Source organism: Cololabis saira, chromosome 21, assembly GCF_033807715.1.
Source record: "Cololabis saira isolate AMF1-May2022 chromosome 21, fColSai1.1, whole genome shotgun sequence".
Taxonomy (NCBI): Eukaryota; Metazoa; Chordata; class Actinopteri; order Beloniformes; family Belonidae; genus Cololabis; species Cololabis saira.
In genome coordinates, this window is record NC_084607.1 from 36,511,198 (window position 1) to 36,538,122 (window position 26,925).

At 43.9% G+C, this 26,925-nt stretch overlaps 1 protein-coding gene across 4 annotated transcripts in view; it reads left to right on the forward strand.

Moving 5' to 3' along the window:
- The window catches only part of LOC133422616 (thyroid hormone receptor alpha), a 139,289-nt gene extending 118,173 nt beyond the window's left edge, over window positions 1-21,116 (forward strand). For 2 of the 4 annotated variants that reach the window (XM_061712637.1, XM_061712636.1), the window contains exons 9-10: window positions 13,535-13,793; window positions 19,834-21,111. In XM_061712637.1, coding sequence (XP_061568621.1) covers window positions 13,535-13,793; window positions 19,834-20,084 — 510 coding nt within the window. In that variant the 3' untranslated portion in view covers window positions 20,085-21,111. Of the gene's footprint in view, window positions 1-13,534; window positions 13,794-19,833 lie in introns of all 4 variants that reach the window. The other 2 variants (XM_061712639.1, XM_061712638.1) reach the window with 2 other exon arrangements.
- Window positions 21,117-26,925: the final 5,809 nt, after the last annotated feature.

Consider the following 26,925-nt stretch of genomic DNA (forward strand, 5'->3'; position numbering starts at 1 on the left):
AAACATATTCTTATTGTTTTTGCTTCATTTATCTCACACTAGTTGCCATTACTTCTCAAACAGGATTTTGATGAAAAAAGCATAAAAGCATAAAAGCATACTGTAAAATGTTAAATCTCATTTCAATGAAGAGCTGAAATGATTTTTATTTAACCCCTAAAAGTTCAGCCTGTTATTTTTCCTTTTCAAGTTACAGTACCTTTTTTAAAACTACGACTTTACTGTTTATTGATTTACTTTTGTTGGGTCAAACCTTTGCACAGAGCAACACTGCCATGGGCTTTTTCTATGCTCAGGAGTGGCGTTTCCTTACCCGGAGATGTGTACAAAACCCAAATATGAAAAAAGAAATCCCAAACGCTTCCACAGGTGGTTTTTATGACGATTCGATAATTCAATCTCTGCTTATTGTTATCATTTTGCTTGGCAACAATGGACTCTGCTAGTCAGAAATATACTTGAGGTACATTTTCTGTTGTGTTCCGTCTCAAAACTTAGATCCACAGGTAATCTGGCTTCACGCCCTAACATTAGAAAAAAGGGAGAAAGTCCTGTAGCTTCATTCAGAGTACAATTATAGGTATGAACCAAATGTACAATGTGCTGACTCCATGTTTTCTTTCTGTTGGATTCCAGACTCCAACATGTCCAACAATGTCCTATTAAACCTCTCAGGTTGGGCAGGGGATGATAGGGAGTCATTCTTGATTTTTTAACTTTTTGTGAACTCAACACTTTGTAACTCAAATCCTACAATAAAACCGTCAAACAGGCAAGAATTGCTAATTTCTCAAAACTCATTACAGACAATAAAAACAATCCTACATTTCTTTTGTCCACCTTTGATCTTTTAACCAATGTACATTTTAAGAAATCCTCACAACCACCAACAGACAATCTTTGTGAGGATTTTGCAGACCACTTTGGAAGTAAAATTGACAACATTAGGTCCAGTCTTTTACCACATCAAAATGTCATTTTTAACACATCTGGACAGTTGCTTTTACCCGAGGAAACACTGGAGAGTTTTGCCCTGGTTGATGCGAGGACACTTGGTCGAGTTTTCTCCCAGGTAAACCCAACAACCTGCCTTTTAGATCCTATTCCCACATCACTTTTAAAGACATTTTATGAATTCTTTGAGGAACATATTTTAAATATAGTAAATTGTTCTCTTCAGACTCGTCTTCCCTGCCGCCTTTAAAATGGCGGTGGTGAAGCCCCTTCTGAAGAAGAGCAATTTAGATCACAGCATTTTTAATAACTACAGACCTGTATCCAACTTACCCTTTTTAAGTAAGATTTTAGAAAAGCTGGTTTTCAACCAAGTAAATTATTTTTTAATAAGAAACAATATTTCAGAGAAATTTCAGTCTGGCTTTAGGATGAACCACAGTACCGAGACAGCCCTTTTAAAGATTTTAAATGACATCAGGTGCAATTTAGATAACCGCAAACTGACAGTCTTGGTTCTACTGGATCTTAGTGCCGCCTTCGATACAGTAGACCATCACATTTTATTAAACAGACTGAAGCACCTGGTGGGCCTCTCTGGTACTGTTTTTAACTGGTTCCGCTCCTATCTCACAGATCGATCTTTCTTTGTAAGTTTGGATACATGTTCCTCCAGAATGCATGAAATTAAGTGTGGGGTTCCCCAAGGGTTAATTTTAGGTCTGCTTCTTTTTAACCTCTACATGCTTCCCTTGGGGGACGTCATCAGGAGACACGGCATCAGCTTCCACAGCTACGCTGACGACACACAGCTGTACATCGCCGTGTCTCCTGATGACACAGGGCCACTTGATGCCCTTTTTAACTGTATTTTAGATATTAAGTCATGGATGGCAGATAATTTCCTACAGCTCAACCAGGGCAAAACAGAAATGTTAGTTATTTGTCCTGAAGGCCAGAGAGAGAAACTTTTACCAAAGCTACAAGATTTTAAACCTGGGTGTTATTTTTGACTCTGAGCTCACTTTTATTCCACACATAAAGAATATTACGAAGATAGGTTTTTACCATCTTAAGAACATAGCCAGAGTCCGCCCGTTTCTCTCTCAGGCTAGTACGGAGGTGCTGATGCATGCTTTTATCTGTAGTCGTTTAGACTATTGTAATGCCCTGGGGCCTCATTTAAAATGGAGTGCGTAGGATTCATACTAAAAGTGCACGTACTCTCAAAAGCCGAAAATGCCGTGCGCAAAAAAAAATCCGGATCAATAAAACCATGTGCACGCAGACTTCCACGCAGTCCAGCTGGAAGGTTGCGTAGCTGAATCCGCCTCCTATCACGCCCAGAAATGCATATGGATGAGCCTGCTGAGCATGCGCAGTGGCTTTCTGCAGCCTGTTTGGCGCAGATCCATGGTTTGGCGTCAGAATGAATGAGAAGTAGCAGCCACCGTGACACTGACTTTCACGGAGACCTAGATATGATGTGGAGGACAGGAAAACCACATTATTTGGTGGTCACAGTAAAAGTTAGAATAAGTATATAAATAGTAGGCTATACAATAAAATAAAGCGAGTGAGTGGCAGCAACGCCCGTCTTTTCAAAATGATGTATTTGTCCCCCCCACTTTTTACAGTTTAAAAACTAACGGTAGGATCAGCAAATCATCAAGACACTCGGGACGGCGGCCCGGCAGCCCCCGCTCCCCCCCCTCCCTCCCGTCTCCCCTCAGAGCTGCTCTATGCTGATTTATGGTTCCGCGTTACACCAACGCAGAGCCTACGGCGTAGGGTACGCGGCGACGCGCACCATACGCCGGACCCTACGCCGTAGGCTCTGCGTTGGTGTGACGCAGAACCATAATTCCGGCTGTAACAACATGAGCGCACGTACCCGTGCATGACAGGCAGACACACACGGGGAGAAGGGACTATTTCTTTAATTTAAATTTTTTTAAAAACTTTATCCTTATGAACGCAATTGTTATATAGTCCAACTTTCCTTATTTTAATCAGAACACTTTCTTTTTTCCTCTTCAGCGTGGAGTAGTGGGCTCGGGGCGGCAGCCATCCCCCTCCGCCCCCCCCACCGCCTGCTCCGTTATCAGCACTATTTTATTATAAGTCTGATAGGCCTATATGTTGTGATATGTGATGACATTATTAAGAGTATGACATGAATCTGGCTTCATTTCACCACCTCAAACCCTGCGTCGCCAGTTCCCCGTGTCTTAAGTAAATTCTTACGGGAGGGTCCTAGTTGCCGTAAAGATACGCAGATTTTTCGGTTAGTTTTTTCTTTTTAGATCCGAGACTTTGCGTAGATGGCGGCTTCCGCAACTTTCAGGCGCTTTTTATGCGCAAGCAAGCTTTATAGATGAGGCCCCTGCTCTCTGGTCTTCCTAAAAAGAGTATTAAGAACCTACAATTACTACAGAATTCAGCCGCTCGCGTGCTGACGAGGACCAGAGGGCGGGAGCACATTACACCTGTTTTAAAATCGCTGCATTGGCTCCCCGTCCGCTTCAGGATGATTTTAAGGTTCTTTTACTGGTTTTTAAGTGTCTTAACGGTCTTGGGCCATCTTATTTATCTGATGTGCTTTTACCGTATCAACCCTCACGGACCCTGAGTTCCTCTGGCACCGGCCTTTTAACCATTCCCCGAACCGCGACCAAAACCCACGGTGAGGCTGCATTCAGCCATTATGGCCCTTCTTTATGGAACAGCCTGCCAGAGAACCTCAGGGCCGCAGATAATGTTGATATTTTTAAAAGGAGGCTCAAGACACACCTTTTTAGTTTGGCTTTTATCTGATCTCATTTACCTAGTCTTTTCAGCTATTTACTGTGTTTACTTTTTTAGCTTTGTTATTATTTTTAAAACTTTAATCCATTTTAGTGACTTTTTATTTTATGTTATTTATTATTCATCTTAAGTTTTGTATAGATTTCTCTAAAATTTTACACTTTTAGGCATTTTTTACTTTCTTTTAATCTTTTAGTTTTTAGCTCCAGTGTTTCCTCAGGGGGGTCGTTCACACTGGGAGGTGTGCCTGCTCCGCCCATGGGGGTGTCGTCATGGGGATCCCTCAGGCCTGGATAGCTGGGGGTGGGACTCCACCTTCTGTGTGGGGTCTGCCCCGGTCTGTCCGGGTTGGGGGGGGTCTCTGTGGCGATGCTCCTTGTGGTCGTGGTCGGTGATGCCTCTCGGTGTGGACGGCCACCCATAGGTAGTGTTTTCCTCACCTGAATCGTTAGTGCTAAGCCATGTCACCAGTCCACTTACTGTGTGTGTGTGTGGGCGTGTGAGTGTGTGCACATGTGTATGAGTGTGAGTGAGTGTGTGTGTACGCGTGGGGTCGTATGGGATGTTTTAAATTGTGTTTTTGATTGTTATTTTATTCTGCATGTAAAGCACCATGTGTTGCATTTATATTGTATGATTTGGTGCTATATAAATAAATAAAGTTTGAGTTTGAGTTTGTGGACAAGGCGACTTTTGAAATCTCTGCCCTGATCACTGTGCATCCTCTTAGGCAATCCATAATGGACAAAATATTTCTCCAGTCACACTTTTGCCATAGTAGAAGTTTTTTGGTCCTGGTATCGGTATCGGGGCCGATACTGCTCTCATATACTCGTACTCGCAAAAATTCTCCGATACCACGCACCGATACCACTTCATTGTTGTTGTAGTTACAGATTAGTGACTCTAGGGGGAGATGTTCCCGGGTGAGTGTGCAGCCTGGCGGCGGAGCAGCCGCCGATTCGCCGCTGCTCAGCCGGCTGTTCCGGTTAGCCGCTAGTCGGCTAAGCTCAGCGTGGTGAGGAGAAGAGAGTGATACATGAGTGAGACTGGCAGCGCCGTTTCAGGCAAGATAGCAACAATTAATGCAGCGGGACGTCAGCAGTGTGAACATATTTCAAAATAAGGGACAACGACAGAAGCAAAGCAGACTGAAGCTACTGATGCTAAGGAAAGGAGAATACGTCGTTTAATACCAGCAACTTGATAAAACATCTCAAGGCGCATCATAAAGCTGAGTTTACGGAGTTTGCTAATGCTACTGCAAGAACACAACAGCCAACATTAGCTCAGGTTCTGCAAAAGCGACAGACAATGGAAAGAGACGACCCACGGCCGTGTTGGGACTCAGCGGGCTGTCGGCGCGGCGCGTGGCCGGGGGGCTGACCGGGCCGCAGAGGAGTTTTGTTTAAAATAGTTATTCTACTCATTTTATTTATTTTTATTGAATTTATCTGTTGCAAATAAAACCTGTCTTCCAATTCATTGCATTTTTTTATAACATTTTTAGCCTAGTTATTTTTGTGGTAGAAGTATCGTATCAGTACTCGGTATCAGCAAGTACACAAATTAAAATACTTGTACTCGTACTATGTGTGAAAAAAACGGTGTCGGGGCATCCCTAGTAGCGAGTGGAATCAGTAATGACCAGGGGCCTCATGTACAAAGACTTGCGTGGATTTCCTACTGAAACATGGCGTACGCTTAAATCCAGAAAACGTCCTACGCACAAAAAAATCCAGATGTATGAAACTGTGCGTAGGCATGAATCCAAGCACATTTCCTTTGTACATCCCAATCAACGTGGAATTGAGCGCACATGTAGGAGTACCAGACTCCTCCCTGTCCACGCCTCCATTTAAATATGCAAATGTATTTAAATAGGCCCTCGAGGGCCAGTTTCCCTGTTTAATTGCACCATGATACAAGGAGCTGTGTCATCAACAGAACTATCCAGACTTTGATGACAAGCTGGTGACGATGATTAATTAGAATCAGGTGTGTTGAAGCACTGAAACATCTAAAACATGCAGGACACCGACCCTTCTGGGATTCAGTTTGACACCTGTTACATTTTTTTTTTTAATATTCTTTATTTCATTCAAAACAAATAAAATAATTCAATACAAATACAAATGTTCTTAACTCGTGAATGAAAAGCAAGCAGAAAGAAGAAGAATCTTATCTGATCTGCCCCTTTTTCCAAGAAATAACTTCACAAATAACATAAATTAATCATATAATCTGTACATTAATGGAATGAAAATGCTTCCTGTTAACGTACACATATTCATCCAGTGATGGTGCTTTTATAGCAATGTGTGTGCAGTCAATAGCTCCGATTACATTAGGAAAACCGGCTAAATATTCTTTCTCTTCTTACTGCGCCATTTGCGATATCTTCTAACACTGAAATTGCCATAGTTGTTAATGGTATTTCTGCACCACTTTGCTTTTATATCCACTCGTGTAATTGCAGACAGTTGAATGTGTTAATTGTTCATCAGTGCGTCTCTGAAGTGCACATCACTCTGAGGGCTAATTGTTTTCACATTATTAACAGTTTCCCAGCATCACCACTAAGTGTCGCCAACGGACCAATAGCTGTGGAAACGTGCGTACGCCAGCCATGAAGTTGGCGTCGGGCACCGCACATTTCCATGGTCATTTCACTCTTGATTCATCTGAACGTTTGCGTGGAAAAGGGCGTACGCCATGTTTTTGTGCGTACGCACCCTTTGTACATGAGGCCCCAGGACATTGCTCAAATCGGGCTCAATGGACAGAAAGTCCATACAAACAAGGTCAAATGGTCCATCACTTTGTAGATGAGACAAGGGTGCAACTCTCTTGGGTAAAGTCTTTCTTTTTATGCACCTCACGCAAGACTTACAATACTCTTCAATTTCTGACTTCATCCGAGGCCAGTAGAACCGATCTTTGATCCGGCCATATGTCTTATTGAGGCCCAAACGACCTGAGTCATCATGCAGTGACTTCATTACTGTGTTTCTGTACTTTTCTGGTAGTACAGTACCAACTGAGAATAGCGTGAAATTCCTGGTGGAGTTAAAATGTGATACATTACTCCTTTCTGCATCTGTAAACTGTCCCACTCTCAACAGTAAGCAAGCTTGATGTTTCTTCTTCTCAACTTCGTTGATGTTGCCATTACTCAGAGCCGCTTGTCCGTTGCTTGAATCTTCCTGCTGAGCAGTTGACAACACAGTGACACTCACAACAGGCATATTTCTGACGCTCAAAGAAGCAAAATTACAATGAGCTTGCAGGATAGCATTCTGTGTACTGTGGGCGACGAGAGAGAGCGTCAGCATCAATATTTTGAACACCTGATCTGTATTTGAGAGTGAAGTCATATGTAGATTGGGCAGCAAGCCAACAGTGACCCGTCGCATCCAGCTTGGCAGACGGTAACATGTATGTCAGAGGATTGTTGTCTGTCCCCACCTCAAACTTAGTCCCATATAGATAAACATGCAGTTTGTCCAACACTGCCCATTTCAGTGCCAAAAATTCCAATTTATGGGCTGGATAATTATTATCTGAAGGGGTCAAGCTTCGACGGTGAAAGCCACGGGTTTCAATCCTTCCCCCTGATCCTGGTACAACACTCCTCCTAGCCCTTCTCGGCTAGCATCTACATGCACCACATAAAGTAGCTGAGAATTTGCAAAAGCTAACACAGGAGCTTGAGTAAGCCGTCGCTTCAGTTCCTCGAAGGCTGCAGCACACTTACCTTTACATTTCTTTGCAGCTGGTGGGTAACTGGACAACAGCTGATTCAACGGGTGAGCTACCTTGGACTTATCCTTCACGAAGTGCCTGTAGTGCCCACAGAATCCAAGAAATGACCGCAAAGCAGTCACAGTATTGGGTCTCAGCCAGGTAGTTACAGCTTCGGTCTTCTTTGGATCAGTAAATACCCTATCTTGTGATATGATGTGTCCAACATACCAATGGCTGACAAAACTGGCATTTATCCAGTGACAACTTCAATCCTTCTTCTCTCAATCGGTCAAGCACCCTTAGCAATCTGGTCTCATGCTCCTCAAGGGTTGCTCCAAACACAATGAGATTGTCGAGATAAACCAACACCTCAAGCAAATTTATGTCTCCGACAGTTTGTTCCATTGAAACGTAGCAGGAGCCCCTGTCACTCCCTGTGGCATCCTTTCAATTTGTAAGAATCCAGCTGGGCAGATGAAAGCTGTGTTGTCTTTGTCAGAGTCTGTCATTAGCACTTGATAGGATCCCAAGGTCGAGCAAACTAAACCACTTACTTCCACTGGAGAGGCCTAAGCATCTTCAATTCTTGACACCGTGTATTGATCTGGGACAGTGCAATGGTTTAGAGTCCTGAAATCCACACACATCCTTATTTTCCAATTCTTCTTCCTCATGACAGCAATGGGTGAGGTATAAGGACTGCGTGACTCTGTAATAACACCAGTGTCTTTTAGCTGCGACAGATGCTGTCTCAATGCCTCCACATTTGCAGGCGGCAGCCAATGAGACCTCACGAAATGGTTTGTCATCTGTGGTTTTGATAGGGTGCTGGGTGCTTTTACTGCATCCTACATCAAACTCATGCAGAGAGAAAAACCTCGCTCCTTTCCATCATTTTTGTCACCAACCTTTCTTTCCACTCCTTAGGAACTGGTGAGTCTCCAAAGTTGAAAGAGGAGGGCATCAATTTTCCAGGTGACTCAACATCAGACTCTTTATTTTCATGAAGGGATGACATAACATCTACTGGAAACAGATGAGCTATCGGCATTCCTTTGTCAAGGAAATGTCTCATGCTGACATGTTTCTGACTAGAACAGATATCTTCTTGTCTGTCTGTAACTCTGGTTTTACCAGGAGTTAATCTGGAAACCGTGACTCATTCACAGGGTCATTAGGTGAGTCCACGAGGATAGTGCGCTCCCTGAAACTTTATGTACCAGTCACTCTGGCAACTCCCCCAGACCGTAAATTGACAGGTTTGGTTTAAGTGAACCACACAGTTCCTCTCTTGTTGTTTTCGGTGACAGGTGGCAGAAGTGAGATCTCATTGAAAACCTTTCTGAAGACTGGGTGAATGTGCACCTTTCATAACTGGATCGAGACACACCAACACGTTCATCTATGGTCTCACTCAATCCTACGTCCGCTTCCAAAAGCTCCAGCATAAGTGACGAATAGCCATCATAAGGGTACTGACAGGACTAAGACCCCATGTCTGCAAAGTGTCGATAGACGTCAATGGCAAGTGTGTCAAATATCTGTCGTAGAAGAATCTGTACAGCAAAGTTACTTGAGAACAAGAATCGAGTATGGCTTTAGATTAGATGCCTTTAATCTGTACTGACACAACAGAACTAGGGCCCACTAAGCCTTCAGGTACGGTGTCATTCACTTTTCTCTCTGAGTTTCTGCACTTGGTGGAAAGTGTTGCAACCACCGGGATGCTAGGAAGCTCCTCTACTGGACAATTTCTTTGTCAGTTTACTGAGGCGCTTATTGACTTTGAGTAGATTTTCTCCACCCTCACATTCTCTCTTGAAATGTCCATCCTCCCCACATCTATAACAAAATATCCCAGGTTTATCCTCTTGATAGCCAGACCTTTGTGGGTCAGCATTTTTTTGTATGTTGTCTTGGCAGGGATTTCTATTCGTGGACTCTGAGTGTCTGGATTTGATGCAACTGTACCAGCTTTAAGACTAATAATGTCAGCTTTCAGAACACCAACATCAGCAGCACACAGCAGACATCCACGCAGGCAGGTGGAAGCAGCAACGGGATGACCGGGGATAGGGGGGGGGGAGGTATATCTGGCCACAGGCCAGATGTGGCGTTACATTTATCCATTAGGGCAGTGGTCCCCAACCCCTGGGCCGCGACCCGGTACCGGGCCGTGGGTCATTTGGTACCGGGCCGCACACAAATAAAAAATAATTTCTGTAGCATCCCCGACTGATGATGGTTGACTCTCAAACTGATTGTTCACAATGTTTTTATTCCTTGGATGTAAATACACTGCAAACACACCGTAAGAGCTATAAAGGAATAAAATAAAATAGAGCTCTCAACATCCAGATCAATGTTAAAGTCACCCACTATGATGAATTTATCTGTACTGATCAATAAACCAGGTAGGAAATCTGTAAATTCAGACAGAAACTCTAGATAAGCACCAGCAGGGGGCCGGTACACTACCACTAACAAAACTGGCTTCTCTGATTTCCACCTCTGGAGTTTAAGACTAAGCGTGAGGCTTTTGAGCATATTATTAATTAAGATTTTGTTTGAAGACTGGAGTTATAAATTGCTGCGACTCCTCCGCCTCAGCCCGTGCTTCTAGGAATAATGATGATGATTAAAGTAGCCGGGCGGAGTCGATTCATTCAAACTAATGTTGAGGAATTTATCAAACCAGTTCAGAAGTCTGCTTTGTGGTATAGTGAGTTTTTATTCAGCAAGCCGGCGGTGAGAGAACCTAGACAGATCGTGTCTGAGTTGGTGTGCCGACCTCGAGTGATTTTGTACAAGGTTTTTATACAAGAAGTTTAACGAACAAAAGGCAGGAATAAACAACTCAAGTGAGAGACAAAAGTAATTTACAATCAAATGTTATCTGTGGCCAAATGTCATTATCTGGCATTTGGCCTGACTGTCACTAACTTCTAATTTACCCCATAGGGTGTTCTCGTGATTCAAGTCTGTTTGAACCAACTTCCAGGTGTCTTCTGCAGGGGGTGGGTAGGGAGCTGGGTAGAAAGTTGAAGCTAACACAAAGGTGTTGGGTCCTAGTTCAAAGCCCTGCAGGGGGCCACGTGCTGTCACATGCTTCATCACTAACATACTCTTCCTCCTGTAACCAAGTTTCTGTTAAACAGAAAATATCACTCCTGCTCTCTGTAATTATATTGTTTACTAACAGAGACTTGGAGCTTAACGATCGTATATTTAGTAGTCCGCATCTAATTTTTTGGTCTCTAATTGGTACCAAATGCGCATTGGTTTTAATTTTTACAAGGTTATTTTGATTAACACCTCTATCACGCTGCGCTTGGTAAACTTTTGGAGGGCGGGGAACTGCAACCACTTCTATTTTGCTAGGCACCTGGTTAGAGTCGCCAATTACATAATGCAATACTACAGTTTTATTGGCAGGTGTCACCGTTATGCAGGTGGTCATTCTGTCAAATTAAGAATGTTGACTGCTCTGGGGACAAAAGACTTCTTATAAATAGTTTTGGTTGCCAGAGGAACTCTGTAGCGCCTACCAGAGTTCAGAAGCACCAACTCTCTGGAGAGAGGATGGGAGCCGTCAGCTGCGATGCTCAGAGAGCTTTCCTCCTTACCCTCTCCTCGTACAGTAGGCACAAAGCCTTTTGGGGCTTGCCAATGATTTTGCTAGCCATTGACACAATCCTAGACAGTTTGTTCAATAATTTACAGTTTAGGTGACCAAACCAGGCAGAAAGGTGAAATGTCAAAACACTCTCAATCATGGTCTTATACACAAGTTCTAATACCTGCTTACTAACACTAAAGCTGTTCAGCTTTCTGAGTAAATAGAGTCGCTGGGAACATTTCTTGTAAATATACTCTTGTGTTTCCAAAGAAGCTTGTCTGGGAGTCTAGAACTGTGCCTAGATATTTGAAGTTCTCCTCAGTTTCCATTAGTTGGCCATCCAGCAAGACTGGCAGTATGGTAATATCAGTAATATCTTGCTGGCTAGTGTGACACCACCCTTCAAGTGCCACAGTGTGAGCAAGATAGGCATCTACGCCATGTGGATCTGATTTAAGTAACAAGGCAACCAAGGCCATATCATCTGCATACTTAATTAGTTTAAAATTTTAAAACATGTGAACGTACCTCTGGGACATGTCTCACTCTTGTCAGTTATTTTAATGAACAGCTTAAACGTCTGTTTCAACAAAAGCAGCCACATTTAACATTCTCCTCCAGCTTTCTTGATTTGTGTGTCTACAAAGCACGCTAGAGGGGTACTTTCCTCCAGCACAGCAGGAGACGAATAGCAGACCTGCAAAAGACTGGAGAAAAAAATATGTCTTCTTTTAAATATGGTGTAGGACCAGGGCCGGATTTAGCGAGGCCCACTAAGGTAGGCAGACTAAAATGTAGGGTGGGCGATGCGGCGAAAACATTTTGGGGGGTCAAACCCCCGAAATACATAGAAAACTATGCTATCACTATATCAGTTCATCTATCTTCTCCACAGTATACTAACCTAATTGCCCTTCCTGACACTCCCCTCTGCATTTACCCGGGCTTGGGACCGGTGTTCTGCCAATCCTTGCTACCTGCCGAGAAATGCTACTTTGTGGTTCTGCGCATCCGCACAGTCGATTTTCAAAGTTTGATTGCTACGCCAATCATTTCTTGCACGATGTAAAATGGATAATATGGGATGTTGAGTATTTGATCCATCAAAATACACGACCCATGACATGAATTGCATTACACTTTGTGAACATTATACGATAAAGAGAAAAAAAACAAACAATTCTATCGCTTTATTGGATATTCATTCAGTCATTGGCCTTTATTTAACCAGGCAGGTCATTAAGAACACATTCTTATTTACGGTCCATCACTCCTCAGGATAAGAAGGAGACCTGAGCTCAGTGTAGGGCCCTCCTTGGGTTGGCAGAGGGGAGCAATGCCAAGGACTGTCTAGGTATGAGCACTGGGTGATGAAATGGGTAAAAAATCAGGGATGAAAAAAAAAAATATTTAAGAACACATTCTTATTTACAATAACGGCCTGTCAAGAGACAAGGACCACTTGGGGGGAAAGGAAGTGGGCTAGGGAGTAAAACACAGAAAAAAACAAAACACAAAAATTGTAGCTCTGCAAAAGTAGAAAACCATTAGGTAGCATTTTTGGCAAATCAGCAAAAAATGGCAGAACACCGGCACAAATAGGACACTGGCTTGTGCCCGGCGCTCTCCGCCCTCGTCGGGATGGAGAGAGGCGTCTCCATCACGGCGAGGGCGGAGATCGCCGGTGCGGGTGGCGGTGCTGCGGTGCTGTGCAGGCTCTGGAGCCACTGCGGCGTAGCCTACGGCATAGGGTACGTGGCGACGTGCACCATTCAGCGTTGGTGTAACGCGGGACCATAAATCAGCCTTCAGTGTGTGCTCTGTCTGCTGTTCTGAACTTCTCTGTTGTGCTCATTTTGCTGGGACGTCGGGTCCCTCTGCCGAGACACAACTTTTGCGGTATGCGTTCATTGTTGTGTCTAAATTTGATGCGCAGTGCCCACCCAATCAGAAACGGTACAGATATTCTGTGATATTTTTTTATATTTATAAAAAAAATTAATTATACAAAAATAAAGGATCCCCATAACTTTGATTGGGTGGGCAGGACGCACGTTTGGGTGGGCACAGCTCACCCCTAAAACCGGCCTCGTGTAGGACCGTGACTTGAGTCATGATGGGAGCTTGATTATTCGGATCAATAATCACGTTTATGAAGAGAGATGAGTGCAGCTCTAAATGGTGTTTGATGTGGTTTAGTTGGACCCCGGGAGCAGGGGGAAAGGATCCATGTACTATCCCACCCGTCACTGACTTCAGCTTATTCTCCACCCGTCAGTCAGGCTTCAATCATCCAAATGATCTTACTAAATAGTCTGTGACATAAACAAAGTACAATCAATGTAAAAGCACCTGTTGTGGAGGGACAGCCTTGCATGTTGACATGATTTCCTGATCATTTGCCAGCTGCCTTGTGAAGACCAGATCATCCTGCTGAAGGGCTGCTGCATGGAGGTCATGTCTCTGCGCGCCGCCGTACGCTACGACCCCGAAAGTGAGACACTGACGCTAAACGGCGAGATGGCGGTGAAACGTGAACAGCTGAAAAACGGAGGGTTGGGGGTGGTGTCGGACGCCATCTTTGATCTGGGCAGGAGCCTGGCGCAGTTCAACCTGGATGACTCCGAGGTGGCGCTGATGCAGGCTGTGCTGCTCATGAGCTCAGGTGAGGTGTCGCTCGTCACGTCAAATGCTCAGTCCAGCTTAGTGGGCGGCAGAGGTATCAAAAGTATTCATATTCATTACTCAGGTAGAATTATAGATACTAGAGTTTAAAAATACTCCTGTAGAAGTTGAAGTATCAACTCAAGTTTTTTACTCAAGTAAAAGTATAAAAGTACTGGTTTCAAAACTACTTACAGTATAAAAGTAAAAGTAATGTAAGGGGGGAAAAAGCCAGTAAGGACAAAAGCCATTGAAGATGAATGCATCTTAGTATAATGCAAATATATTAAAGAAGCATATATGTGTACTATTGAGCATTAACATGTGTTTCAGAGAGCAGAAGATATGATGACTAGTTGCCTATAAATATTGTAATGGTGCAAAAAGTCAAACTTCATGTTCATGTTATCATTTATCCTAACCTTTATTGGAATGTACATCCAAGTTTAGTTGCAGGAATCTGAGGGAACGGATGTAAGAACAAAACTGGACAAGAACATCTGAAACAACCACAACCAAATTCACTCTATCCGGATGGAGCAATTTAACTGGATAGTTTTTATTAAAGGCCCAAATGAAATAGAATAACGAGGCTGTTTTTAAAATGTAAGGAGTAAAAAGTACAGTAAATAATTACGCCAGTGAAGTATAGATAACCAAAATTTCTACTTAAGTAAGGTCACAAAGTATTTGTACTTCGTTACTTGACACCTCTGGTGGGCGGCAGCTTTCTTCAGTCTGGACAGAGAGTCAAATTTATTTCTTTATTCATTTTATTTAGAGGCACCTTTCAGGTCACCCAAAGTCACCTTACAAAAGATACAATATACATTTTATAAGTTAAAATACAATGAATCCAGAGAAGAAGAAAAAGCAGCAACAGACAGAATCAAAAAGTACATAAATCAATAAATAAAACAAACTGGTGTAGTGTAGTGCACAGTGACTAGTTAAAGTGAGTGAGCAAGTTCAGGTGGGTTTTGAATGTTGTGATGGAGTCTATCTGTTTTATGTGTGGGGGGAGGTTAGGATATTCTGTATTATTATAATTATTTCCTTATTACGGGTTCCAAAACGTAAGTCCATTTTCAAAACTGCACATGCTATTACTTTTGCATACTGATTGAAGCAGTGTGTAGTATGCAGTATGGAAACAAATGGAACAGGTGCACTTTGCAGAAAATATGCTTTCACAAAGATTTGAAGTGTGGGCCTGAACAGTCTACCTCACATAATGTATCCCATAATGCAGTTCTCAATTCTAGCAGACAGATTTCGCAACTGTTGTGTAAATAATAGCAGTCTGCACAATTGTTTACTTCTGCTCTGCAGCAATTGTTGCTGCTCATCACTCCAAGTAGGGTTAGAAGCAGTACTCGAGTTGTAAAATAAAATCAGGGGGGATGGTGGATCTAATCATATGGGGACAGATAATTTGTGCTGATTACAAATAATATAATATATTACAAATAATAGCAGTGACCAAAACAGCTGCAGAAATACTGCAGGAATGACATAGCAGCAGTTAAATGCAGCCTTCTGTAAGCTTTAAATATCCACTGGGCTTACATCAAATACATCAAAACACAACAATAAAAAACACTTTTCTGAACTTATCAATATGACTCTGTCCTTCACAGGATAAGTAACATGGATCACTGCAAAAACTCTAAATCTTAACAAGAATATTTGTCCTATTTCTAGTTAAAATGTCTCATTTTAGTAAAAAAATCTCATTACACTTAAAACAAGACTCATCACTGGAAAAAACAACTATTTTCACCTGTTTCAAGTAGATTTTTTTGCTTGTAATAAGAAGATAAATCTTCTCCAACTGGCAGATTTTCCTACTTATTTCAAGTGAAAATGTACTTGAAACAGGTGAAAATTGTTTTTCTGGTGTTATTTTTCTGGTGATGACTCTAAATGTTGAAATAGCAGTAAAACCACATTCATTGATGTAATGACATAAGGGATGGAAAGGGGGGATGGCAGTTTTTCAGGGGGGATGATTTGGACCGTTTTTATTTCAGGGGGGGATGATTTGGACCGTTTTTATTTCAGGGGGGGATGCCGTCCCCCCTCATCCCCCCTCAACTCCAGTACTGGTTATAAGAACATTTCCAAACTAAGCTAAGCACAAAAAAGTCAGGAAATTTGCGTTTGGTAGATTATTTCTTTGTTGTAACAACGCTTCTTGGCAATAACTCTTTATTTTCACTTTAAATGTTTGTCAGGAATGTGCAGAGCTGAGGATGTACGTAACGCCCATGAAAGATTGACAAAACCTTCTCTGCCAATGTGGAACAACGTTGACCCTTGTTAACTCTTGGTCAGATGGCTGAAGTTAGAAGGAACAAAAAACATTCTGGCTGCACTTTGACTTTGTTTTTGTGAAACAACGTATTGTTATTCATAATAATTATGAATTTAAGTTTGTATTTACTTAATTTTAAGACCCAATCATCTTTAATTTTTCCTCATACGTAAAACATTCCCCATCATAACCCTGAGTCTGGAGAAACTGTTTTAGATGTGATGAGCATGAATCATCAACCTTTATTTGAATTCGGAGAAATCATTGAGAGCGAGCCCTCATTTACAATGATGCCGAATGTACAACAACCATATAAAAAGAATAATACAATAAAAATAAAAGAGAAAAATTAAAAACAATTACAAACATGAGTAAAATGGTCAGCAATTAAGGATTTGAATTGACCAAGCTGCACAAATGTTTCCAACTTCAATGCATGTTGCAAAATGTTCCAACTGTGAGCCGCGCAGTAGCTAAATGCAGTTTTTCCCAACTCAGTCCGTGGACATGACACTTCCAGCATGAGAAAATCAGAGGAGCGGGTTGAGTATCTGCCATTATCACCTCAGTAAGGAGCTGAGGGAATGAGGAAGCTTCCAGTTAGGGCTTAGGCAAAGAGAAACCAATGCCTGTCATATCTGACAGAAAGGGGAGTCCAAGTTTTTCATATAAGATGCAGTGATGAGTAGAATAACTGTCACCAGTGATGAGTAGAATAACTGTCACCAGTGATGAATCTTAGAGCTGAGTGATAAACAGCATCAAGGGATTTTAGGGTGGAAGCAGATGCGAGTTGATAAATAACATCACCATAATCCAGAACTGACAGGAAGATCTGCCTCAATAACCCGCTTTCTGCAGGACATAGGAACATTTTCTCTGTGTTTATGAAAATACCCTATTTTCTGACGCAGCTTTGTAACAAGTACGGTGATATGATGCTTGAAAGTGAGTTTTTGATCCAGCAAATACCAAGATATTTATATTCTGGAACCCTTTCAATATTTTGACCCTGCTGTGTCCTGATGCCCAGCGGCATGTCCATGTCAACATCATTTCTGGAAAAAAAACATAAATTTAGTCTTGTTTGGATTCAGTAATAATTTTAACTTGAAACGTGTATCTTGTAGGCCGTCAAAAGCTATTTGAAGGGTTTCAATAGTCGACTGAGTAGTATCAGCAGAACAGTATAGAATTGTATCATCTGCATAGAGATGAGCGCTACTGCTCGTCAGAGCCGATGTAATATTGTTTATAAAGATCGAAAACAGAATAGGGCCCAGGATAGACCCAGAATACCATTAACTGCTAGAAATGACGCATTTCAAACAGTACAATGAAGTCAAGTCTTTAGTGCTAGCATAAAACCAATGGAGAGATGTGCTATTGTAGCACTTGTTCATATTTTCTCTCTTGTTTCATCTGAACTTTTCTGTTGAGGTTTCCTCAGGATTTGAATCAGATATGAGTAAAGTATGAAATCACTGCCGCATGAAAAAGATATGAATCTGTTGCTTCTGAGCTCAGACTCTTCAGCCGTGGTTAGATTGGTCTCATTTCCACACTGATGCTGACGTCTCTGTTTAAGAAAATGAGTCCTGTGTTACATCAACACGTGGTCTAAGTGAGAATAAACCTGTGATGTACTTTTGAAGCTGCCGCTCTACGATGTCGGTTCCTAGACGGACTCTTTCCCAGAAACACAAACACAGCGAGACGGCGGAAGACTCAGATACCAACGGTTCACTCCGTTCCTCCCTTCAGATGTTTTTACAGCTCACTAAACCCCCATTTCTTCTGAAACTGGAAACAAATTTCTGCCAAACTCTCACAAAATGCGTTTGTTCATCCAATATTATTTGAATATTAATGGCTGTGTGATATTTGTTTAAAATGGGAATTGTTTTACTGTATGTGTTCATTTAAAGTGCTCATGATGAGCTGATTTCAACCATATAATTCTTATCTGTTTCATATCTAGAGTAACTTTGCACTAATGATGAGGACAAAAAAAATCTCTGACAAATGATCAATAATTACAAAAAAAGCTCTTCCTGAAAAGGACCAACAACTCCCCTCGCGATCAGAGGAGATTAGAGAGGACTTCTGTGTTATGAAACAGCGCTCACCACTGCAGTTGTTGCTGGTGTGTGACAGAACACCAAACTGTTTTCATGCACGTACAGTAGCTTCCAGCAGCCGTGCTCTGGGCACGTGACTTTTTGCCCCTAAATGCACACACGCCGATGGCCAGCACACTTTACCGACATGCCACCATCGGCCGTTCTCAGCATTGTTGCTAAGCGACCAACGTTATTGACACAGGAAATTAAGAAGCGCAGAGACTATTTAGCCAATCAGAATGCAGAACACGATGCACAATGCAAATCCGTGAAGCAGCGAGACGTGAAAGGTGAACCGCGTTATAGCAAGGGATTACTGTATAACCTGTGTCCACATAACACAGCTGCAGCCACATGCTTGACAAAGGCCCAGTCCCAATCCTCCACTAGTCCTACTTTTCAGTCCTACCCCTAAATTTTGCACGTTCCCGTGAGGGTAGTGGTGTCCCAATTCCTCTTTGCATGTAGGGAGAGTGGGGAAAACGAGGGCTAGTGGATATGAATCTAGTCCTTCAGAGTGAGGGTTTTCAGATTCACACTAGCTGACCCAGAATGCTTTACGTCATCATTTGCAAACTGAATAAAAAAAAACATGGCGGACATTTCTTATTTTTTAGTGAATAAAATCAATATTTTGAGTTAGTTTCTGCATAAAAATGCGTTTTGATTACATTTCTAGCAAGAAATATATATCTTACTTTCATAATATTCACTCAGTGAATGTACATAATCACTCACTTGCTTGTTGTTGCGAAGTCTTTTTCAAACCTCGCCAGAATAAAGGCTGATTTATGGTTCCGCGTTACACCAACGCAGAGCCTACGCCGTAGGCTCTGCGTGGATTTAACGCGGAACCATAAATCAGCTCCCGAGCCGTCAGGCATCATCATCCCGAAATTTTCGGAGCAAATTTCTTAACAGGCGTAGCTACAACTGTTAGATTTCATCTATTAAACCAACATTTATCTTCCTAAATGATTTATTTCAGCCAGCGGTAATTCTCCACAGAGCTGCAGGTTTCTCCCCGGGACGACGGTGCAGGGCGATCAAATTTCGATCAAATTTCTTAACAGGCGTTATTTGGATAAACTGAGCCCAGGTTGGGGATCTTAACAGTTACTTTTACGCGTGAAAAAATATTAAAACTTAATAAAGTGGCATATTAACAGCGCTACAGCTGAAATTAAAACAGCTTTTAGCTCTGGGCTTCCTAAATCAGGAAGCCCAGAGCTAAAAGCTGTTTTAATTTCAGGAATCCTGATATGGTGTGACGTATGTGTAAACGTAACTACGCAATCGCTTACGTACCCGAACGTAAACCACGCAGTGACGTAGCAAGCAAAATTTAGGGGTAGTGCTGAAAAGTAGGGGTAGTGGGAGTATTGGGACAGGCCCCTGGGAAGATTTCAAGTGCTCTAAAATGTGTGGCTTCTTTTTTATGGCTAGTGATAGAAAGTAGGGGGTGTATTGGGATTGGCCCAAACATACAAGGTTCCACACATCAACCATTTCCTGTCCTTGTTACGACCTCCGGTCTTTCTTTACACATTTTCTAATGCACATGTTGACAATAGAAATATAACTGTCTTCTTTGCTCCCAGACCGTTCGGGGCTGACCAGTGTGGAGAAGATCGAGCAGTGCCAGGAAGCCTACCTGCTGGCGTTCGAGCACTACATCAACTACCGCAACCACAGCATCCCCCACTTCTGGCCCAAGCTGCTGATGAAGGTGACGGACCTGCGCATGATCGGGGCGTGCCACGCCAGCCGCTTCCTGCACATGAAGGTGGAGTGTCCCAACGAACTCTTCCCCCCGCTGTTCCTGGAGGTCTTTGAGGACCAGGAAGTGTGACTATGAGCTCCCTGTACATACAACGAGATGTGAAGAAAGCTGGATTTTGTCTTCATCTGCGAGAATGTGCCCTGGAAATGTTATTTTATCTTATTCTATTTTTGTGAAATACTCACCAGCAAGCACACATGTTCATCGTCTACAAAGAAACTTGCAGGAAATTCTGGCCATGCCTTTTGATTTTTGAGAGGTGTGCACACATGCACACACACACACGCCCATACACACACGCGCGCAAGCACACACACAAGGTACAGTACTTGTATATGCGAACAAAGCTTGCATGTGTATGGATGGCTGTACTATTCTGACGTCCACTGCGAACTGAGAGGAGCAGTTTTGTTTCCGTAGCTCTACCTTTGACCTGACCTGATCCCTCAAACCCCCCCAGAGCCCTTCAAACACCAGTCTCTGGAGCATCTCTCTAACTCCTAAAGCATCCTCCGCACTGGAAGGCATCTCTCAGTCTGCCGTTTGTCTCGGTCAACCTCCCACCCTCTCACATACAAAGACACGCCCACATTATTACCTCATAAGTTGTGTGTCCTTATTTATTTTTCAGATAGTTTTAGTCAAATTCATCCAAGCGTGCACCCTCTATACCTCTGTGTTGCTGTTGGGAGAAGACACCGTTGAATAAGACCTGCATCTTAACGTATTATTTCTACGCACATCTTATAACTGCAGTCGTAACGTTGTAGCTGGCGTTATCATGCACTCCAGTTGCAAAGATGTCCTGAACGTCATGGTGCAGTCTGTAATCACTGGGGAGCAGGAGGGCTCCAGCAGTCCAGGTCTGGCTCAGCCAAGGACGCACTGACATTTAAAAAAAGAAAAGACGAAGGGAGCACGGTGGAGCAGCTGGTAGTGCAGCCGTCTCACAGCAAGAAGGTCCTGGGTCAATTCCCACCGGGGACGCTGTTAAGGTCTCCCATGACTTCAGCACCCTGGGCGGGGTTGGAGAAAAAGCCTTTCTGTGTGGAGTTTGCATGTTCTCCCCGTGTTCCCTTGGGTAGCTAATGTGAGCTACCCTCACAAAAACATGCACACAGTCCTGGGCTATACATGCCCCCTCTGGCCGGAATAACGTGATCCTTCCACGCGCTATGTCCGGCCAGAGAAACCCCACCCTGTCTGGTGAAAAGAAGATGTTTAAAAGAAAAAAAAAGGAAAGACAAGTTTCCTTCATATTACAGTGAAGTTAGACAGTTTGCTGGCTTATGGAGAAGAGCCCCTAATATTTGTCAGCCCGGCAGATGAGCACTGTTACGCAGACGGCTGCTTCTCTTTTCTAGCGGTGTCTTCAGATAATCACCTGTTCTTTTAAGGAATCTGAACTTATTCCTCGTTCTAGGGGAAAAATAGTGTCCAAGCACTGCAAATACAGTTTTATTGTGCATATCTCTTTCTTTAATCAAGGAACTATTTGAAAGTGTTGTTTAGCTCTCGCGGCCTCCCATACTTAGTGGCCATGGTTACATGATGTTTTTTAATTCGGAATTAATTATTCCGAATTAAATAATTCAGAACGACACTATTTTCCTTCGAGTTTACATGGAAATAGTAATTCCGAATTGAGGTTTACATGGAAAACACGTTTGATCGGCTTTATCCAATTTCGCTTAAAGGGGACCTATTATGGCATCTAATACCTTATTTTAAACAGGCCTTGAATGTCTTAAAAACAAGCTTTTGATTGTTTTTGCTTAATAAATTAGAAATTCAGCCTCTGAGCCATGTCTTTATCTTCCCATTCTCTAACCTCATTATCTATGCAGGATTCTGAGGGGCGGGGCTATGATAATGAGGCTCTGTGCTGACTGGCTGCCTTAATGACGTGTAGCAGGGGAGGGCACAAAGCATCGCTTGTGTTGGTTTTTACAACCAACAACAGAGCAATTTGCATGTCTAGCTCGAACAGACGCCATCACGATACACCGCTACGAAAAAATGGCGGAAGCTCCGGCCGGCGGAGTTGTTGTTCTTGTTCCGGCCAGAGTTAGTTGTGGGCGTGGTTTCACGCATCGCTCCTGTCGTTACGTAAAGACAGGAGCAGAATCTGAACGGCTCGTAGATCCACATCACACTGGACGGATCATCCGGGCGGCTGTACAGACACTACAGATTTTGGTTGCTTTCCTCCTTCTCTGAGTTGGCAGGCTGAGGGGAGACCACTTTATATATGTTAAAGCAAGAGAAAACCTGGTTTTCATAATAGGTCTCCTTTAAGGTCTGGGGGTTGGGAAGGTTCTGATTGGATAGGGGGGGGACCGGAAGTTACGTCTACCGGAAGAAAAACAAACTTAGCCGCTAAAACTTTGAAAAGCTCACGATTTTTATGTTTCCTGCCATCTGTTCTTTTAATTATTTCCAGGTCCTTCAAGCTATTTATTGAATATTTCGTCTCTGCTCTTGACCAGCGTTTACTGCGTGCTGCCATCTTGAAACTTTGTTTGGAAAACCAGCCCAGCGTGGAATATAAGCGTCATGGAGACAGACGGGGGAGGGAACGAGCAGAAAGAAAGACCGGAATTAATTTAAAGAGGAATGAGTGTAAACATTATCGCAGAATTATTCTATTCGGATTTAAAATCAGAATAAACCAGCCACTTACTTCGGAATTAAGTTTAATTCGGAAGGGCCATTTTCATTTGGAATTAGGTGTTTACATGGTAATTTTTACTCATTTTAAATCATATTTAATTTTAAATCTAAAATAAAGAGGAATTAAAGTTCCCATGTAAGCGCACTGACTGTCGGCAGAAACCACCTGAAGCCCCTCTGGACCCCTGTCCCGGTTGCCTCCTGCAGCGACTGCAGCGGTGAGCTGGAAACAGCTCCGAGAGCTCCTGGACATCACGTGGGAGGGACGGAAACGCAGCAGAGTGAGACGGGGCAAATGAGGGCGTGACCAGGCAAGTAGAAAGTGGGCAGTGCTGTAAACATGACTCCATGGCCGTAGTGGGGGCCTCAGAGCTCCGAGCCACTTCAAACCTCCCATGTTTACTTGTCCAGCCTCTGTAGCGCCAGGTCTGTCCTCCCAGGACACAATCGTATGGTCTACACGAAGGGGAGGCATTACCGTGCTTGCTGCCGGGTGCAGTGGACCGCGTCAACTTAATAAAGTACAATCTGATTGCACCTCGGGGACACGGATGGGCTGGAAGGATGTTGCGTTTCATTCCAGAGCTCCCGTGAGAGACGCCAGCGTTTATAAACGATGTGGATTTATAAGTACCACGCGCAAAAGGCACCACTCCAAATACCAGCTAATGCTGCTAAAAGTACAACCGGTTGAACTAGCTGACAGATTTTGGTGCCTGTGGTTGGGCCGAGCCTCCAGGGGGCGGTCAGAAAACGTGGCCTGACGGAGCTTTTTTCCTCATTCAGAGTTTGCAGGAAGCACTTTTTATTCAGGACATCTAAAAGATAAAAGAATACCTTTTATCTTCTCTGCCATCTAACACCATATATCTGGGCGTGTAGGAGTAGTTAGATTACCTCTCCAGCGCACACCTCCGTTCTCATTACCTCACGCACATGCAACCACCACACGCCCACTCTCCTCCTTCCATGTTCACGCCGCCATCCTCCCGAATCAGCATGCGTGTCCGTGTGACTTCTCCAGGTCTCCTGTCCTCTTTGTCCTCTTTGTTCCTTTGTGGCATCCCTCCTTGACCTCTCTGCACGAGCACGTACTGATGCTGGTGGAGACTGTGTCCCCATCACCTGTACTCAACAGAGTCTACCTCACCTCTCAGTGCAGCTGCGCCTCCGTCTGACACACAAACACTCGCACACGCACACACGCACACCAGGAGGCATGGCGTAGCCGTCGGAAGCCTCCAGCAGGTGGATGGTGTCGCAGTAGGTCTGTTTTTTGTCTGTTTTTTACCCTCACCACAACGTGGGACCAAGAGCCACTTTACTTTATGTTTTATCTGAAACCTCAGCCAGCATTGGAGCAGTGGTGAGTGACTGACTTCGAAGTGATCCCACTGAACTTAAAGAAAGCTATCAGGGGACAATCACTACTGGGGGGCGGGGTGGGGGGGGGGTGGGGGGGGGGGCACTGTGGACAGCATGTGACTAAGGACATGAAGCTACCCTGTAGAAATGAACGGCCCAAGACTCTTTGCTCACCTTTGGAGCAGATCTGGACGAGCTACTGAAACCTCTCAGTGTCCTGTCCCACAAGTCTGCAGTATGAACCCTGCCTGGTCTCCACCAGCCATACCCCAACTGTCCCACAAGCCTGCAGTATGAACCCTGCCTGGTCTCCACCAGCCATACCCCAACTGTCCCACAAGCCTGCAGTATGGACCCTGCTGGGTCTCCACCAGCCATAACCCAACTGTCCCACAAGCCTGCAGTATGGACCCTGCTGGGTCTCCACCAGCCGTACCCCAACTGCCCCTAAGGCCTGCAGTATGAACCCTGCCGGGTCTCCACCAGCCGTACCCCAACTGCCCCTAAGGCCTGCAGTATGAACCCTGCTGGGTCTCCACCAGCCGTACCCCAACTGCCCCTAAGGCCTGCAGTATGGACCCTGCTGGGTCTCCACCAGCCATAACCCAACTGTCCCACAAGCCTGCACTATGAACCCTGCTGGGTCTCCACCAGCCGTACCCCAACTGTCCCACAAGCCTGCACTATGAACCCTGCTGGGTCTCCACCAACCGTACCCCAACTGTCCCACAAGCCTGCACTATGAACCCTGCTGGGTCTCCACCAGCCGTACCCCAACTGTCCCACAAGCCTGCACTATGAACCCTGCTGGGTCTCCACCAGCCGTACGCCAACTGTCCCTAAGGCCTGCAGTATGAACCCTGCCGGGTCTCCACATGGCGTACCCCAACTGTCCCTAAGGCCTGCAGTATGAACCTTGCTGGGTCTCCACCAATCATAACCCAACTGTCCATAAGGCCTGCAGTATGAACCTTGCTGGGTCTCCACCAATCATAACCCAACTGTCCCTAAGGCCTGCAGTATGAACCTTGCTGGGTCTCCGCCAATCATAACCCAACTGTCCCTAAGGCCTGCAGTATGAACCTTGCTGGGTCTCCACCAATCGTAACCCAACTGTCCCTAAGGCCTGCAGTATGCACCCTGCCGGGTCTCCACCAGCAGTACCCCAACTGTCCCACAAGCCTGCACTATGAACCCTGCTGGGTTTCCACCAGCCATACCCCAACTGTCCTTTCCTCTAAAAATGTTTATCAGGAGGTTTTCTTTGCACTAAAACCACAATATCTGTATCCCTTCGCTGCCCTGAACCCCTTTCCCGACTCACCTCCCGCGACACCTCTCCAGGTCTGGCCCATCTGTAGCAGTGGCAGTATTCCCGTAGAAATGCCCATGGGCCCTTGCTCATGGCTCATGGTGTAGTCCTTGTTAAAAGCCACAAACACTACAACATGGCCTTCAGGCACGGCCACTCTCTCAGTGATACTAATCTAACTAATCTATGTTGCAGGGTATGTAAATAGAATGTGGTGGAACACGCACGCACACACACACACCAAATACACACAGCAATAGGATGATGGATTTTTCCTGGTTCACGCTCCGTCTGCACTCGGCTCAGTATCACTGTGAATGAAAGCCCGGATGAACCCAAACACAGCTCAGGCAGGACATCAGATATGTCCCTGGTCCTCACAGAGGTAGAAATATTTTTAAAAGAGAGAAAGGTGGAGAATATACAACCGCAAATCAGAAAAAGTAGAATCATATGGAAAATGTCATTTAAAAAAAAAAAGTCACTCTTGGATTTGCTTTGATTTGTTTTTCTTTATTTTTTGAATCACCACATTCATTTAATCTGTTAACACATTTGTGCACTCCAGGTCGGGAACACATCTGGACCCGGTTCCGTGTCTGTAATGTGGCCAAACTGTGCTCTGGCTTTGTCTTCTTGAAAAGTGCATACATGTGTTGGTGTTGCTGGAAACCTCCGTTGACCCACGTCTCTTGTTTTCTCTCTTTCTTTTCTGTATTTTCTGTCTTGGAGGACGGTGATGCAACCACAGACCACCACAGAGCCCGGCTCTGATTAAAGTCTGAATGCATCTTTTAACCTTTCACAAACATACAAATATATGTTTATGAACGTTATATGAACAACAACGGAGACAAGAGATTCCTCTAGCAACAGGTACCTCCGAGCTCAGAGAAGTCACAGCTGCCTCTGGACCAGTTTACATGATGTACACTGTCGTGCACCCAACGTGTTTCCTCATGTTATATCACTTTCACTTTCATCTGAAAGATGCACCGTGTAGCTCTCGTGGTCTCCTGACCCTGCTATCAGCAGAGACCAGCCACAGTGACGTCAACTCCCGGTCCCGGTGTTCTGTCGATCCATGCTACCCGTCGAGAACTGCTACTTTGTGGTTCTGCGCAAAAAAGTTTGATTGCCACGCCCATCATTTCTTGCATCCCTTCAGTTCACGCATTAAGTGACAGGAGCATTATTTGATAGGATGTTACTGGACTATCAAATTATGCTACCCCTGAAAAAATTGATTTAAAATTGATAAAATGAGTTGTAAGTATGCTGACATTCATCCTGCAGTGGCAGTGAGTTGGTTAGTCGTCTTACCTGAATGCATTAAGTGACGGGAGCATTATTTGATAGGATGTTACTGGACTATCAAATTGTGCTACCCCTGAAATATTGATTTAAAATTGATAATATGGGATGTTGAGTATTTGATCCTTCAAAATACACTACCCATAACATGAATTGCATTACAATTTGTGAACATTATATGCTAAAGAGGATAAAAAAAACAATTATATCGCTTTATTTGATATTCATTCAGTCATTGGCCTTTAT